General features: G+C 45.2%; 2 protein-coding genes across 4 annotated transcripts in view; both read right to left on the bottom strand.

Annotated features, from left to right (window-relative positions):
* The window catches only part of LOC108712533 (EF-hand calcium-binding domain-containing protein 6), a 62,105-nt gene extending 59,683 nt beyond the window's left edge, over nt 1-2,422 (bottom strand). Inside the window, exon 1 of one of the 3 annotated variants that reach the window (XM_041587855.1) lies at nt 2,052-2,422. The gene's annotated coding sequence lies outside the window, so the exon portion shown is untranslated. The other 2 variants (XM_018254753.2, XM_018254755.2) reach the window with 2 other exon arrangements.
* A 2,895-nt stretch (nt 2,423-5,317) lies between these two features.
* Nucleotides 5,318-14,613, bottom strand: sult4a1.S (sulfotransferase family 4A member 1 S homeolog; the record flags this gene model as incomplete). Its single annotated transcript, NM_001095938.1, is given in 7 exon segments — nt 5,318-5,460; nt 6,989-7,127; nt 7,246-7,340; nt 9,201-9,327; nt 9,804-9,884; nt 10,104-10,234; nt 13,871-14,613. Coding segments are annotated over 7 exon segments (855 nt in total). The 3' UTR covers nt 5,318-5,347.
* Between the last annotated feature and the right edge of the window lie 1,981 nt (nt 14,614-16,594).

The raw sequence follows: 16,594 nt of genomic DNA, 5'->3' as shown, positions 1-16,594 counted from the left end.
CAGAAGCAGCAGTGCAGAGAAAGGGACAGACACAATGACAGTTACACAGAACTATAAACCCAGTGAGAATGAGGAATGAATGGATATTGGGAAGTTGTATCAGGAGTCAGAAGCAGCAGTGCAGAGAAAGGGACAGACACAATGACAGTTACACAGAACTATAAACCCAGTGAGAATGAGGAATGAATGGATATTGGGAAGTTGTATCAGGAGTCAGAAGCAGCAGTGCAGAGAAAGGGACAGACACAATGACAGTTACACAGAACTATAAACCCAGTGAGAATGAGGAATGAATGGATATTGGGAAGTTGTATCAGGAGTCAGAAGCAGCAGTGCAGAGAAGAGACAGACACAATGACAGTTACACAGAACTATAAACCCAGTGAGAATGAGGAATGAATGGATATTGGGAAGTTGTATCAGGAGTCAGAAGCAGCAGTGCAGAGAAGAGAAAGGGACAGACACAATGACAGTTACACAGAACTATAAACCCAGTGAGAATGAGGAATGAATGGATATTGGGAAGTTGTATCAGGAGTCAGAAGCAGCAGTGCAGAGAAGAGAAAGGGACAGACACAATGACAGTTACACAGAACTATAAACCCAGTGAGAATGAGGAATGAATGGATATTGGGAAGTTGTATCAGGAGTCAGAGGCAGCAGTGCAGAGAAGAGAAAGGGACAGACACAATGACAGTTACACAGAACTATAAACCCAGTGAGAATGAGGAATGAATGGATATTGGGAAGTTGTATCAGGAGTCAGAAGCAGCAGTGCAGAGAAAGGGACAGACACAATGACAGTTACACAGAACTATAAACCCAGTGAGAATGAGGAATGAATGGATATTGGGAAGTTGTATCAGGAGTCAGAAGCAGCAGTGCAGAGAAAGGGACAGACACAATGACAGTTACACAGAACTATAAACCCAGTGAGAATGAGGAATGAATGGATATTGGGAAGTTGTATCAGGAGTCAGAAGCAGCAGTGCAGAGAAGAGAAAGGGACTGACACAATGACAGTTACACAGAACTATAAACCCAGTGAGAATGAGGAATGAATGGATATTGGGAAGTTGTATCAGGAGTCAGAAGCAGCAGTGCAGGGATGTATGTTGGTATAAAACAACACAAGTATCACTGATCAGTGCACAAGTCTGGGAGATTGAGCCCTTCTCCTAATAATGTAACAGGAGAGAGTTATACTGACAGGTGTCTGTTGTGTATCTGATGGTGAGAAGTGTAAAAGTAACACTGTACATAGATAGATACAGATAGATAGAAAGACAGACAGATAGACATATGAATGACAGACAGAGAGAGAGAGAGAAATAGAGAGATAGAGAGATAGAGAGAGAGAGAGAGAGAGAGAGAGAGATATTTGATAGAGACAGACAGACAGACAGAAGGGGATCAGGATGTGAGAGTGACAGGGTTAATAAGGGGGAGGAGTAACAGAAGACAATGGGCGGGGACAATAAATAAGGAAGTGACAGGAGAGAGTTATTGGGGTGAGAGAGGAGTAAATAGAGGGGGGTCAGTAAGTAGAGGGGGGTCAGTAGGTTTGGGGGGAGGAGACAGTGGGGCTGGTGCAGTAGAAGAATGAGGGGGGGTCAGTGGGTTATTGGGGAGTAGAAGGGGGGAGGGGTAAATAAGAGAATACGGTGGGACTGGGAGGAATGAGACTGTAGAGAAAGTAAAAGGGACCCCTACTCCTCCCACCATCCAACCCTCACCCGAGACAGAACACAAGCTGAGCCCAGACACACGGGCCTGTACTGATACCTGTCCCGGGACTCACCTTCCTCCGCTCCCACTCACCTCCGTGTCCCGCTACCAACTAGTTCCACAGACGCCGTCGTCTTAGTAACAAGCCAGGGAGCTGATTGGCTCGCCAGATCACATGGCCTGCTGGGCTTAAAGCGATTGGCTAAAGCGTCCGTGTTCCTTGTGAGGAGGAGATTCGTTTTGTTCCACTCACTCTGACTGACTGGGCGGGAGTGTGAGACTGAGTGTCTGTATGTCCAGCGCTGTCACTTCTACTCACTCACCTTTATTTACTGACTCTTTACCTCATTCCCTCAGTGACCTCCTGAGTTGTCACAAACCCAACACCAGCCAAGAGGCGCTTCATCATCAGCCCAACAATAAGTCACTGTGTGAGGCGACAAATAGTCCAACACTTACACAAATTATATATAAACGTGCGTCTTTTTTATGTTCCCATGAAGCAAAATGAGAGAGACGTGGGGCCCATAAGGCCTAATCCATTTACAACTTCACTAAATATTGGTAAAACCGCTCAACCTTTTTGGGTTTCCGGCAGATTTTTGCCCCAAAATTGTCTGAAATTGAGGAAAGTCAACGGAAAACGTGAGAATGATTCAGAGTGAGGGAGACTGAGGTACTGAGGCCAAAATCTGGGAACTTCTTCTACACAAGTCAGTCCCAGTGCATGCTGGGTATTGTAGTCTTACATTCAACTTGTGGCACAAAAACTACATCACCCAACATGCACTGGGAGGCGCAGGCTTCGCACATACAAAGTACAAACCAGCCAAAGGCCCAAAAAGTAGCCCAAATCTGTACCTTGGCTTGTTTGTACTTTCAAAACCCGCCTGGGCTTCAAATTAGTAGCACAAATTGACTGGAAAACCACCAGCCTGGAAACCCTGATGGATTCAATCTGTATAACAGAACATTCTATACCACTCCTACAGATCCTATCTGATCCCCATTGTAAGCAGCAGTCCTGTCCTGCTTTATGGCAGCTGAGATTCTAGCTATCTGTATAACAGAACATTCTGTCCCAGTGGCTGCACAGATCCTATCTGATCCCCATTGTAAGCAGCAGTCCTGTCCTGCTTTATGGCAGCTGAGATTCTAGCTATCTGTATAACAGAACATTCTGTCCCAGTGGCTGCACAGATCCTATCTGATCCCCATTGTAAGCAGCAGTCCTGTCCTGCTTTATGGCAGCTGAGATTCTAGCTATCTGTATAACAGAACATTCTGTCCCAGTGGCTGCACAGATCCTATCTGATCCCCATTGTAAGCAGCAGTCCTGTCCTGCTTTATGGCAGCTGAGATTCTAGCTATCTGTATAACAGAACATTCTGTCCCAGTGGCTGCACAGATCCTATCTGATCCCCATTGTAAGCAGCAGTCCTGTCCTGCTTTATGGCAGCTGAGATTCTAGCTATCTGTATAACAGAACATTCTGTCCCAGTGGCTGCACAGATCCTATCTGATCCCCATTGGAAGCAGCAGTCCTGTCCTGCTTTATGGCAGCTGAGATTCTAGCTATCTGTATAACAGAACATTCTGTCCCAGTGGCTGCACAGATCCTATCTGATCCCCATTGTAAGCAGCAGTCCTGTCCTGCTTTATGGCAGCTGAGATTCTAGCTATCTGTATAACAGAACATTCTGTCCCAGTGGCTGCACAGATCCTATCTGATCCCCATTGTAAGCAGCAGTCCTGTCCTGCTTTATGGCAGCTGAGATTCTAGCTATCTGTATAACAGAACATTCTGTCCCAGTGGCTGCACAGATCCTATCTGATCCCATTGTAAGCAGCAGTCCTGTCCTGCTTTATGGCAGCTGAGATTCTAGCTATCTGTATAACAGAACATTCTGTCCCAGTGGCTGCACAGATCCTATCTGATCCCCATTGTAAGCAGCAGTCCTGTCCTGCTTTATGGCAGCTGAGATTCTAGCTATCTGTATAACAGAACATTCTGTCCCAGTGGCTGCACAGATCCTATCTGATCCCCATTGTAAGCAACAGTCCTGTCCTGCTTTATGGCAGCTGAGATTCTAGCTATCTGTATAACAGAACATTCTGTCCCAGTGGCTGCACAGATCCTATCTGATCCCCATTGTAAGCAACAGTCCTGTCCTGCTTTATGGCAGCTGAGATTCTAGCTATCTGTATAACAGAACATTCTGTCCCAGTGGCTGCACAGATCCTATCTGATCCCCATTGTAAGCAGCAATCCTGTCCTGCTTAATAGCAGCTGAGATTCTAGCTGTATTTCCCTATGTTGTCCATTAACAAACGGCTCCCATGTCTTGAAAATAAGAATTTGCTCAAAGCCAAGGAGTATCAGATCGTGAACCACACATGAATTCCCTAAAATAAACAAAAAATGCAGTGTCTGTGGTCTATGTCTCAGACCTTACGCAGTAATATTTTAAAGTAAAAAAAGAAACGTATTCTAATGTTTTATTTTGCACTCAGAAAGTCAATATAAATGGGGTTTTGAATATCATATGGGCTCCACACATGGGAGTCATTCTTCGGAAGACTCAGCCTTCAGATCAATTCCTCTAATGCATTCTAATAGCAGTTGCTGGTGCCACATTTGGAACAGGCAAGAAAAAAAACAAAGCTCAAAATATTTAAATTTCGCCCTTTTTGGTCTCCTTTATACCACGAAGCCAGGCGTCCTTGAAATCATATGGTTTGATAATGCATTTATTCATGCAGTACCCCTCATGTACCCCAGCTTATTGATTCCTATATACATACCCTGGCACTGTACATGGGCTGCTCTCTTTCCCATGGCCAAACCTGAGATAGGTCTGTACTTAGCTGGTGGCACAAGCTCGCCCTCTAGTGGCAGAGGTAATATCACTTTGCTTTATATTGATTTCCCTTTAAATAAAAGGGCAACTCCCTGCAGGCCTTTCTCAGCTTTATAGGACACATATTACATTTAGCACAGTCTGCATCTGAGACCGTTAAGAATCCACCCCTAATATTCTATTCCACTGTTTAAACACATTTCTTCATTCACACTGAATATATTGGTATATAAGATTGTATATATATATTTTTTTTATTTCAAACATGACAAAGACCAAACAAACCAGTAAGACCGCAAAGCCCTGAGATCTAAATGCAGCAACCAGCCACCCCGCTGTTACCCAACTTCCACCCCCCAATGAATATCAAAGATTCTTTCAGTCGAAATTGAAAAGCGCTAAAAAAAATAACATAGAGAACATCACCCCAAGTAAAAGCGTGCAATCAGATTGGGTCTCAAGCCATTTACAGTGAATTTATAGCAACAAATCATGTTCTTGTCATCTGATTGACTTATGTGCTTGCAGGCCTCTCCGGAAAATGTGCAATATTGGAATAAATCAGCGCCAGGCGGCCCAGCAGGTTCTAAATTGCTCAGGCACTGCAGGAGTTAACATCGAATATATATGTGAATACAGCAGTTTCCTGGAACCGGTCTCTGGAGCTGATACAACACAGACTATTTCCTATTGTGCAGAAGGTATAAACAGATCCTTTACTCAGTATATTAATATATATATGCATGCATTTTATTATTCTATAAGCTGAATTCAAATGTTAGGTCCGATTTCCCCATCCGCTGCTTGTACACCTGGTCAAATTTTTCATTCATCGATACGGTGAAAATGTCCTTCCACAGGCCGACTCGCCCTGCCGAAATATAGAAACAAGATATTTGCATTCCAGCTTATTTTTGATACGCTAAATGGGCAAAAGTATCCAGACACTCATAGGCCATGTCTTCAGGTGGAACATTCACTGCTGAGTCCCTAATGGAATCCGAAAAACCGTGTCGGGGGCGTTGGGTTTTTTTCTCTGGGGGGTCAGAGGCAAATTAACCTAATATCACCATGTGCAATGCCGAGCCTGTGCTGGAATGGTGTAAGGGGCACCCTGGACTCTGGAGCAGTGGATCCTATAGAACAGGGGTCACCAACCTTCTTTACCCATGAGCCACATTCAAATATAAAGTTGGGGAGCAGCATGAAAAAAAGTCCCAGGGGATTCCAAATAATGGCTGTGATTGGCTATTTGGCAGCCCCTATGTAGACTGACAGCCTACAGGAGGCTCTGTTTAGCTGTGCACATGGTCATTATGCAATTAAAACATGCATCTAAAATAAGCACCTTCTTTGAGGTTACGGGAAGCAACAAGGGGTTGGAGGGCAACCTCTTCTGAAAAGCCACTGGTTGGGGATCACTGCTATAGTAGGATCCACTGGCAGTCTGATGGTAAAGTCTGGGTTGGGCAGATGCCAGGAGAACAGTACCTGCCTAAATGCATGGTGCCAATAGTAGAGTTTGGTGGAGGAGGAGGATTAATGGGGGATTAATGGGCTGGGGCTTAAGGCTACAGGGTTCAACCACATTGCTTTATGGAACAGTTTGTGGGGTCCTTTCCTGTTTCAGCACAATAATGACCTCATGCACATAGCCAGGTCCCTATAGAATGGGTTTTCTGAGATGAGAAGAACCAGACTGCACAGAGCCTTGACCTCAACCCAACTGTGGGATGTACTGGAACCCCGACTGTGAGCCTCAACATCAGTGCCCAACCTCACTAAAGCTTTTGTGGCTGAATGGAAGCAACGCCCAGCAGCAATGTTCCACCATCTAGTGGGAACCTTCCCAGAAGTATAGGGGCAGTTACAGCAGTAAAGGGAGGGGCAACTTTCCCCTTTAATAACATTGGTATCAAGTGCCAAGGTCACAATACCTACCTGCCACCTGCCGTGTTCTTCTAACATAGTATTACAAGCTAACTGCCTGCTCTCAGATCTTCAGTATGAATACAAAGAATGAGCTAAAAAAAAATAAAGCAAAGACAGAACTGAAAAAATAAACAACAAATGAACAATGAAATGAAAATAACTCAAACGAAAGTGTGTGGCACTGCCTGGTTATAGTAGGGTGCACTGCGGGTAGGGAAGGAGTAGCACCAGGAGGGGTATTCGAAATGTACTTAATGAGCCTCTTTATTATTAGGCAAAGTTCTACATACAGGGGAATGACTTGGGCATCAAAACTTCTCCACACCTTCTGGAACCCTGAATGATGGGACCAAGACGCAGTCAAACCCAAGCCAAATGGAACACATGATATGGGTGAAAACTATTAGAATCTGCAATCAAATGGCATTAATTGTCACCTATAGATGTCACCACTTTTAGGAATGTACCTCTGCCTATGGGCAGGGCCTCAGCGTTGCAGCACTGGTCAATGAGAAGATGGCAGTGCTCGATTGTCGACTCCAACTGGGATTTATCGTACGACACCCCCAGGAACCTGACAAGCTGCTCCACCATTGTCCCTAGGTCCTAGAAGGAAGGAGACATATTTTGCATTACTGGGGTGACAGAGGAGATACCATATCCTACACATACACCCTGGTGATTTAATAATAACTAGGGTGCAGGAGAACAGGGTGTGAGTTACCTTGTGCAGGTCTTCGTACTTCAGGAACAGCACGTTGGAATCCAGGCGATGATCCCAAAACTCTTGCACATGATCAAACCACGAACCGTACCCCACTGCCGAAGTGAAAGAAACCCCAGATATATTATATATATAACACATATTGAAACTGCTTTCAGTCAGTACTGGGCCCCCTATAACTTCAGTAGTTCAGGTGTTGCTGGATGACAACCATCTACTCAAATGGCGTAAATTCCAGGGGTGCATGAACCAAGGCCCTGGGAGCACCATAGCATTGCAGCAAGAAGTTCCTTATATAGGACATGGGGCCATGGGTCTGAAGCATGGCTTCAGAGTTGCCTATATGGTTTGGGTTTCTTGGCTATGATTGGACTAGTACCCAATAGGGATGTAGCGAACGGCGGAAAAAATGTTCGCGAACATATTCGCGAACTTGCGTCAAAAATGCGAACGGTTCGCGAACGTCGCGAACCCCATAGACTTCAATTGGAAGGCGAATTTTAAAAGCTAGAAAAGACATTTCTGGCCAGAAAAATGATTTTAAAGTTGTTTAAAGGGTGCAACAACCTGGACAGTGGCATGCCAGAGGGGGATCAAGGGCAAAAATGTATCTGAAAAATACATTGTTGACACAGTGCTGCGTTTTGTGCTGTAAAGGGCAGAAATCACACTACATCACTCAGGTGATGTTTCTGGACACGGAATGTGAAAAAGCTCACACAGCGAGGTGGCACTTGGTTAAAGACTGGGCAAACAATGCCTGCAAGGGCAACGTATACAGTAGTGGATACGGATATTATATATTACAATATATTATTGCTGCTGTATCACTCAGGTGATGTTTACGGACACAGAATTATTATTGTTATTTAGACAGAATGTGAAAAAGCTCACACAGCTAGGTGGCACTTGCATACCTCCCAACTGTCCCTCTTTTGACCACTCAACCCCCTGTCCCTCTTTTGTACTGGAAAGTCCCTCTTTTCTCTGAACTGAACAGCTAACTTAATTAGCTTTTGGCAAAGAGCTCAGAACAGCTAACAGGTGCAAATAAGATACTTTGTAACAATTTTGACTCTGGTTGGTGCTGGTAGTGGTGAACTACTAGGAGGAGCAGCACACCAGTCCCACTCCCCAACACAGCTAGACTAATAGCACTGGGCTCTTATAGTAGCAAAGTAAAAAAACAAAAAAGAAAATAAAAGCAGTCCTTACAAGGACTATTGGGTTACAGGCAGCAGTCAGCAGATGAGAGATCAGCAGCAGGACAGCTGCCCACAGCAGCTACATACAGAGCACTGCAGTAGAAGGTAGATTACTAGCCAGCAAAGCTACCTAACCTAAAATGTCCCTCAAATCCCTGCAGAGTTCTGTCCCTACAATACAGAGCAGTACAAGTAGATTACTAGCCAGCAAAGTTACTATCAACTGTTCCTCAAATCACTAACCAGCTCTCTCCCTACACTAGCTCTTCCAAGCACACACAGGCAGAATTAAAAAACGCTGCAGGGCTTCAGTTTATATATGGAAGGGGAGTGGTCCAGGAGGTGTGGGGGTGGTCCAGGAGGGAGAGCTTCCTGATTGGCTGCCATGTATCTGCTGGTCTGGGGTGAGAGGTCAAAAATAAGCGCCAGCTAAGGCGAACCCAAATTTGGCGAACGTCGCGCGACGTTCGCGAACATTCGGCGGACGCGAACAGTCGATGTTCGCGTGAATTAGTTCGCAGGCGAACAGTCCGCGACATCCCTAGTACCCAATGACGCCAAGAGATCTACCAGTGGGCTGAATTGTCCGTAAGTTCCATAAGTCCTTCAGCTTGGTGTCATCCTTCCTGGCGTAGCATGTGATTGGTTCAAGCACTACTGGAGTATTAAAGCATTGTCACTCTTGTGTATAAGTCAGAACGTTCTACAGAACCTCCATTCCCAAACCCAACTCAAAAGGTGAAGTCTTACACTTGTCATTCATAAACCTCCTGCAGAATTCCTGGAATGTGCCTCTGTAGCTCATGGTCCTTAAAGAGCGGTGGAACTGATAGTATGACACTACCAGATCTTTAGGGTTGCGAGCCATGTATATAACCTTCAAATAAAGAACAAAACGGCATAAGCCTTCCGCTACAAAATTCTAAAGTATATATGCCATAAAAACACAGGACACCAAAAATGAAGCCTCACTCTTTTAGAATCTGAAGATCTAGGGGTAGCAGGGGGCCTTCCTTGGGATTGTATGTAAAGGAACGTTCCCTAGATTTGTGTCTGAAGAACCTTGCCCTCACAGTGTTTTTGGCCAGAGGGTTGAGGGTAAAGGACTCCTGCCTTTTTTAAGGAGAACTCAATGAACTTGGGGCCCCTGTGTTTTTAACTTTTTGGACTTTGGGCTTCAATTTTCAGTATTCAAAATTGAATTCAAATTTCATATTGAATTTCAACTTTGAATTAACGCTGAGCATAATCTCTAGAATTTCTATGGAAATAATGGAAAAGGGGGCGCTGCTTCCCTGCAATGTAGGTAAAACCGAGGGGTAAGAATACTGGCAGCAAACAGCACCCACTTACCTTGGATTTACCATTGTGCAAATCTGAAGGAAGAAATCGGTAGGGCAGGTGACTCTTGATAAGCCGAGGAGATGTCAGTTCCTACAACAAATTCACAGTGTTACTATATAGTGGAATTGCTACTTGTAGGACCATTGCCCTTTTTTTAAAAGGTATGCACAGTCCCAGCCATAAAGCATGACAGTGCCGCTGTTATCTCACAGGAAGGAAGTTGAAACTTCACATGACGTACAATAAATAGATGATCCATAAATGAGATATTTGCAACATTATACTTGGACGGATTTCATTATAAAGTACCTTAATGATCTCGAGACCCGGCTGAGGATACTCCAGAACGGGAAGCTGTTCATCAATATTCATAAGTCCAATTTCATCAGGGTCAGCTCCCTGGCTCACCAGATACACCACCTCCTGCAGCAAACTGGTACCTGCAAGACAGTTCCATGGTGCACTGTAAAGCATGCTGGGAATTTGGCAGTGGCTGGCAGTGTGGTCTTAAATTAGCTTTTTGTCTCTGCCCCCCTCCAACACCTTTCATGTAGGTGTGAGTGCCATTTGGGTGGGACAAATTTCATTCTATATGAGTGATTTAATTGATGTCCATTTCATTTTTTCATACAAGCTTTGGAGGTGCTGAACAGGATGAAAAACACACATTTCACACTGCTGCTTATAGGGTTGACATCAGCCAGGTGATGCCCCTGATCAACCTAATCTTAGCCCTAATGCTCCCAAACCCCCTTCATGGCAGTCCACATCTCCTGCTTGGACTGGATCAAGAACCGTTTTTTGTCTTTACCTCATGATGGTGGCTCTGATGATAGGGCAAATTGTTAGAGAAGGACAAGATGATGAGAGTATGGCAAAATAGCGATTGATAGAGGGAGATACAGATAACAATGGCAATAGGACAAGATGGAGCCAGTAGGGCAAGATGGAGACAGTAGGACAAGATGGAGAACGTAGGGCAAGTTAAGACGGTAGGGCAAGATGGAGAACATAGGACAAGATGGAGACAATAGGACAAGAAGAAGACCGTAGGGCAAGATGAGGAACGTAGAGCAAGATGGGGAACTTAGGGAAAGATTGGGAACGTAGGGCAAAATAGAGAGTGTAGGACAAGATGGAGAGCGTAGGACAAAATGGAGAGCCTAGGACAAGATAGAGACAGTAGGGCAAGATGGAGACAATAGGGCAAGATGAAGAGAGTAGAAGTAGATGACAACAGTAGGGCAAGATGGTAACAGCATGAAATGAATGCAGCAGGGCAAGATGGAGACAGTAGGGCAAGATGGAGACAGTAGGGCAAGTTGGAGACAGGAGGGCAAGATAGAGACAGTAGGACAAGATGGAGACAGTTGGGCAAGATGGAGACAGAAGGGCAAGTTAAAGACAGGAGGGCAAGATGGAGACAGTAGGACAAGATGGAGACAGTAGGGCAAGATGGAGACAGTAGGACAAGACGGAGACAGTAGGGCAAGATGGAGACAGTAGGGCAAGATGGAGACAGTAGGACAAGTTGGAGACAGGAGGGTAAGATGGAGACAGTAGGACAAGATGAAGACAGTAGGACAAGATGGAGACAGTAGGGCAAGATGGAGACAGTAGGGCAAGATGGAGACAGTAGGACAAGTTGGAGGCAGTAGGGCAAGATGGAGGCAGTAGGGCAAGATGGAGACCGTAGGACAAGATGGAGACAGTAGGGCAATATGAGGACAACATGGCAAGATGATCCCTTTGGCACTTTGTATCAGTATTGTCCAGCCTGTGGCCGTTCAGCTGCTATTGAAGTGCAAGTTGTAGAGTCTCAGGCTGGAATGTCCTTGTGTGTATAAATAACAGGAGTGCACAAAGACTATATTATAAGGGCAAGAAAAGATGTCAATGCTTGAATTAACAGTCAGTGAATAAATCCCAGTGAAAAAAGGCCCATAACCCTGTAATTGAATTCTGGCCCAGGGCAGCTAATTGGACAAAGGCATGATTCTTCCTCAGAACATTAAATTATCTCTCATTTAATCTTATAAAGGTCTGGAATCTCAGCAGCTTTGCCAGGAATCCAGAGGTAGCGGCAATTCTGTTGGTACCAGAAGCCCAAATGCTTCCCCCCCCCACAGCTACAGGGTCTGATTCCTCTGTGGTTACAGCCCTGTTCCACTAGCAAATACGTCCCAAACAGGTCCTTTGGCTTTGAATTTGTATCGATGGGTATTTGGCCGAAAGCTTCCACTGCTTTTTGTTACCGGCAAAGGAACGGCTGAACATTAATCACCCCATTGATTTTCCTTTCTGTTCTGTAGGAAGAGATGTCTAAGTGCGTCACGGAGATGCCAAAATAATAACCAAGAATGATGGAAAGGTTATTTATGGACAGAACTGACCCACTGAGGGGTTTTGTGATCATTATGACAGTATCACTCATATAAGGGATTATGTACCCCCTACTGTATATGATAAGGATATTGGAAGTCACTGAGGGGTTGTTCTGTGACCATATAAAGACACAAGGCTGCAGGCTGAGTTATACAGGGAACTCTGAGTATCACTCATGTATTATAAGGGATAATGTACCCCCTACTGTAAATGATAAGGATATTAGAAGTCACTGAGGGGTTGTTCTGTGACCATATAAAGGCACAAGGCTGCAGGCTGAGTTATACAGGGAACTCTGAGTATCACTCATGTATTATAAGGGATAATGTATCCCCTACCCTGGGGGGTTCACCAGAACCATCTCTTTTTTGAGGGGGGGCTGGTGGTGTGTTCATAGCCGCTGCCCAGTACAGTAGTGGAGCCAAAGACCCTCCACAATGGCCACTCACTATGCCCATAATGACACCCAATGTTGCTGAGCACAGGCCCTTACAGACATTACGCTGCTATATTTTGGCTTTATGATATAACACTGGAATGAAACATTAAATGGGAGGACATATGGTTTTGTGCCTTCCATCCCTACTGAGATCTGATTGTTGGCCTGTGGATAATTATAGTTATAGTACAGTGGGCTGATAATCCTCCCTTATTCATCTTCTGCTCCTCCATACAAACCTCTGCTGGGTTGCTAGGGTCAATTTGGACCCTAGCAACCAGGCAGTGAAATAAATAAAAAACACAAAGAATATAAAGTTAAGCCCAAGTAAATTTGTCACATGAGACCATTTTCAAGGCAACTCAACTACTCATCAAAAGTCCCCTATATAGTAACCAATACTGTTAAGGGGCCCAGACAGCCTTTCTCTCCCCCCCCCCCCCCAAGTCTATAATCTAGAAAGTAAAGGAAAGCAGGGTCGGACTGGGACATTTTTTTGGGGGTAAAAACTGTTGGGAGAGGGAGTCTGGGCCAGTCCGACACTGAAGGAAACCATTAATTTGTGCCATAATCTTGTGGTTCCACTGAGCCCATTACTGCAGCACGGCCCTTATAGAGAAATACAGGCACATGCCCAAGGCTACTGGCACAGAAATAGATGCAAATGGATTTATACAGCTATAATACACAGAAGTCATGAATATCTTGTAAATGATATCCTTATAAACGGCGACTAGTGATGTCATCAGTTATGAATGGTGAGTAGTGATGTCATTTTTGTCACATGAATCACTAGAAATTGTGTATTATAATAAATAAATTACCCCTTGTTGGAAAATATGAGGATATTAGAAGTCACCTTGCAGTTCCATGACCTGTATAAAAGCACTCGGCCTCATACTTATATATGGTCATGAAACTCCTCTGTGACTTATAATATCCTTATATTTTACAATAGGGGTTAATTTATGCACTATATAAATGTCAATGGCAGAGCAAAGAGTCATTGAAGTCGACGGTTACAGGAAGGGCTAATGTTCAAAGCTGAGATCATTCTCCCCCCCCCTCCCCAGTATGATGTCATTGTCTGGGGGAGCATCACTTCCTGATTATACAATCAATTCCCCCCCCCCCACAGTTCCATAAAAACCATTAATGCCACAAAGAGACAATGTAAATACACTGCCTCATGTATTTGTATCCGCAGCTTCCAGACACAGCCCCCCAGTGCTGATATAAGGATATATGTTACCTGATTTGGGGTACGTGACGATCCAGATATCATGTTCCCGGACAGGGAAATCCGATATTTCCTCCATTTTCCCTCTGCAAAAGGGAGGCAGACGGATCCCATTGTATTCAAAGTATTTGCTCTCAAATTCACAGGGGGTGCTGGGGGTCTCGGCTTCACTCTCTGCCATGCTCTGGGCTTCTGAGGGGCAAGTGGCTGCAGGGGTTGGCTAGTAGAGACAGGGCCAGTGTGCTGTGGGGTGTCAGCTGGGCTGTTAAATTGGGTCTGTGCTGTATCAGTGCTGCTACTGGACTTACAGTGGGCCGTGCTGGGAGGCAACTGGGCAACAGGATGGCTGTCTATAAAGCTCCACTGGCACAATAGAGAAATGAAAGACCCCTGTATTACAAATGTGAACTGGGCACGAGTGGGGGACTATGGGTACAGGGGGAGAGACTGATTCCTGAACAGAGACAGAGCCCTCATATACAAGGACAGACAGCAGTGCACCTTGGGTACATGAAGAAACAGAGTGCTGTAAATCCCTCGCACAGGAGAAGAGAGGGCAGAATTGGATGGGCAGAGAGAGTGCTGATCCCTGGCACAGGAGAAGAGAGGGCAGAATTAGATGGGCAGAGAGAGTGCTGTAGATCCCTGGCTGGCACAGGAGAAGAGAGTGCAGAATTGGATGGGCAGAGAGAGTGCTGTAGATCCCTGGCACAGAGAGTGCAGAGTTCTGTGGGCAGCAGAGAGAGAGAGTGCTGGAGAGCCGAGGGCAGAGGAGGAGACAGTCCAGGGAAGAGAGTGATGTAATGAAGAGGATGATGTCATGTGATGCTGGAGATGCAGCAGGCGCGTCACTGACTCTTCCCCTCGCTCTCACCTAAACAGAATCCTTGGGTACCAGCAGAGGGCGCGCATGCGCAGACTCGTCTCCTCCTTCCCTTGCAAAATAGCAGAGGTTGGGAGAATCAGATCGCTTCGTGTATCGGAGAGACTTGTCCAGATCTCAATCCGAGCTCATTTACCCTCCCAGCAACCCCAGAACAACACATTGCAAAGCTGAAGCTGCAGTTTAAGCCCACAGGGGTGCAGGAGGGCATCAGTCTCAGAGCTGGGGAGACAGCCTTTAACCCTTTCCTTTATGCAGTTGGCCTTCTTTACCCTTCACTGTGCCCAAGGGCATCATTTATTAAATGGTAACTCTCCCCTTCCACTGAAATCATCTGAATCTCTCTTGCAGGCAGTTCTATGGCCCCTTCTACATTGTCCATCAGCAGGACATGGACTTGTATAGGGAGGGATATAGTGTGTCTGTGTGTCTGTCCCCTCTGCACAGAACTGGCTGTAGTATTCATTGGTAACAATAACAAGCAGATGAAGCAATTAAAGTGCCAACAGGACATTTTCTTTGCTTTTGCTTAGCAGGTTAATATAGGGTTAATTTAAGGGCCAAGTTGGTTTTTGAGAGTTGCAGTTCAGCAATTTTATAAGGCTTTAATGGCAGTCGTATGAAGGCGCAGCAGGTGTTACTTCTATACTGGCTCTAATGACTGTGGCACATGGCACCTTATTGTTCTGGGCACATTCTGCCCCAACTCTATACATATCATCTCTATTTAATTCTGCTCATTAGATTAGCCCTGTGCCAGCGGGTGCCCTTATGTGCCAATCTCTCATGCCCTTTGTTCCTCCAGAGAGAAACTGTAAGGAATCTGCCATTGAGAGCTTTATCTTAAAGGAAAAGAATAGTCAATTTATACTTTGGGGCACCCCCAAGTGATTGTATTTACTTATCTGACACCAGGGTTGGACTGGACGATTCGGGGCCCACCGGGGCCGGCTCTACAGGAGCAGGTCTGGGCTTGGGCTGGTGCTCCTATCAGCAGAAAACTGCACCAGCCTGGGGTTCTGCCAGTGAGTCTTCTTCTCTTTTCAAAATTCCCGGTGCAGACGCTCGCGCAGTAGAACGAAATAGCGTCTTTTTCATTGTAGTTCAGGTTTTTGCTCTACTGCCCACGTGCACCCGCCACAAGATCAAAGACACAGGAAGACGATCACTCCATGGTGCTCACTGGTATAACCCCAGACTGGTGCAGTTTTCTGCTGATAGGAGCCCAGGGTGTCAGGTAAGTAAATACAATCACTTGGGGTGCCTAACTTTTGTTTCCATCTTGTCTGTGAAAACCCCAGGATAGGGGGTACATTATCCCTTATAATACATGAGTGATACTCAGAGTTCCCTGTATAACTCAGCCTGCAGCGTTGTGCCTTTATATGGTCACAGAACAACCCCTCAGTGACTTCTAATATCCTTATCATTTACAGTAGGGGGTACATTATCCCTTATAATACATGAGTGATACTCAGAGTTTCCTGTATAACTCAGCCTGCAGCCTTGTGCCTTTATACGGTCACAGAACAACCCCTCAGTGACTTCTAATATCCTTATCATTTACAGTAGGGGGTACATTATCCCTTATAATACATGAGTGATACTCAGAGTTCCCTGTATAACTCAGCCTGCAGCCTTGTGTCTTTATATGGTCACAGAACAACCCCTCAGTGACTTCTAATATCCTTATCATTTACAGTAGGGGGTACATTATCCCTTATAATACATAAGTGATACTCAGAGTTTCCTGTATAACTCAGCCTGCAGCCTTGTGCCTTTATATGGTCAAAGAACAACCCCTCAGTGACTTCTAATATCCTTATCATTTACAGTAGGGGGTACATTATCCC

This window comes from Xenopus laevis, chromosome 3S (assembly GCF_017654675.1).
Source record: "Xenopus laevis strain J_2021 chromosome 3S, Xenopus_laevis_v10.1, whole genome shotgun sequence".
NCBI lineage: Eukaryota > Metazoa > Chordata > Amphibia > Anura > Pipidae > Xenopus > Xenopus laevis.
This window is presented reverse-complemented; position numbering and strand designations above follow the sequence as displayed.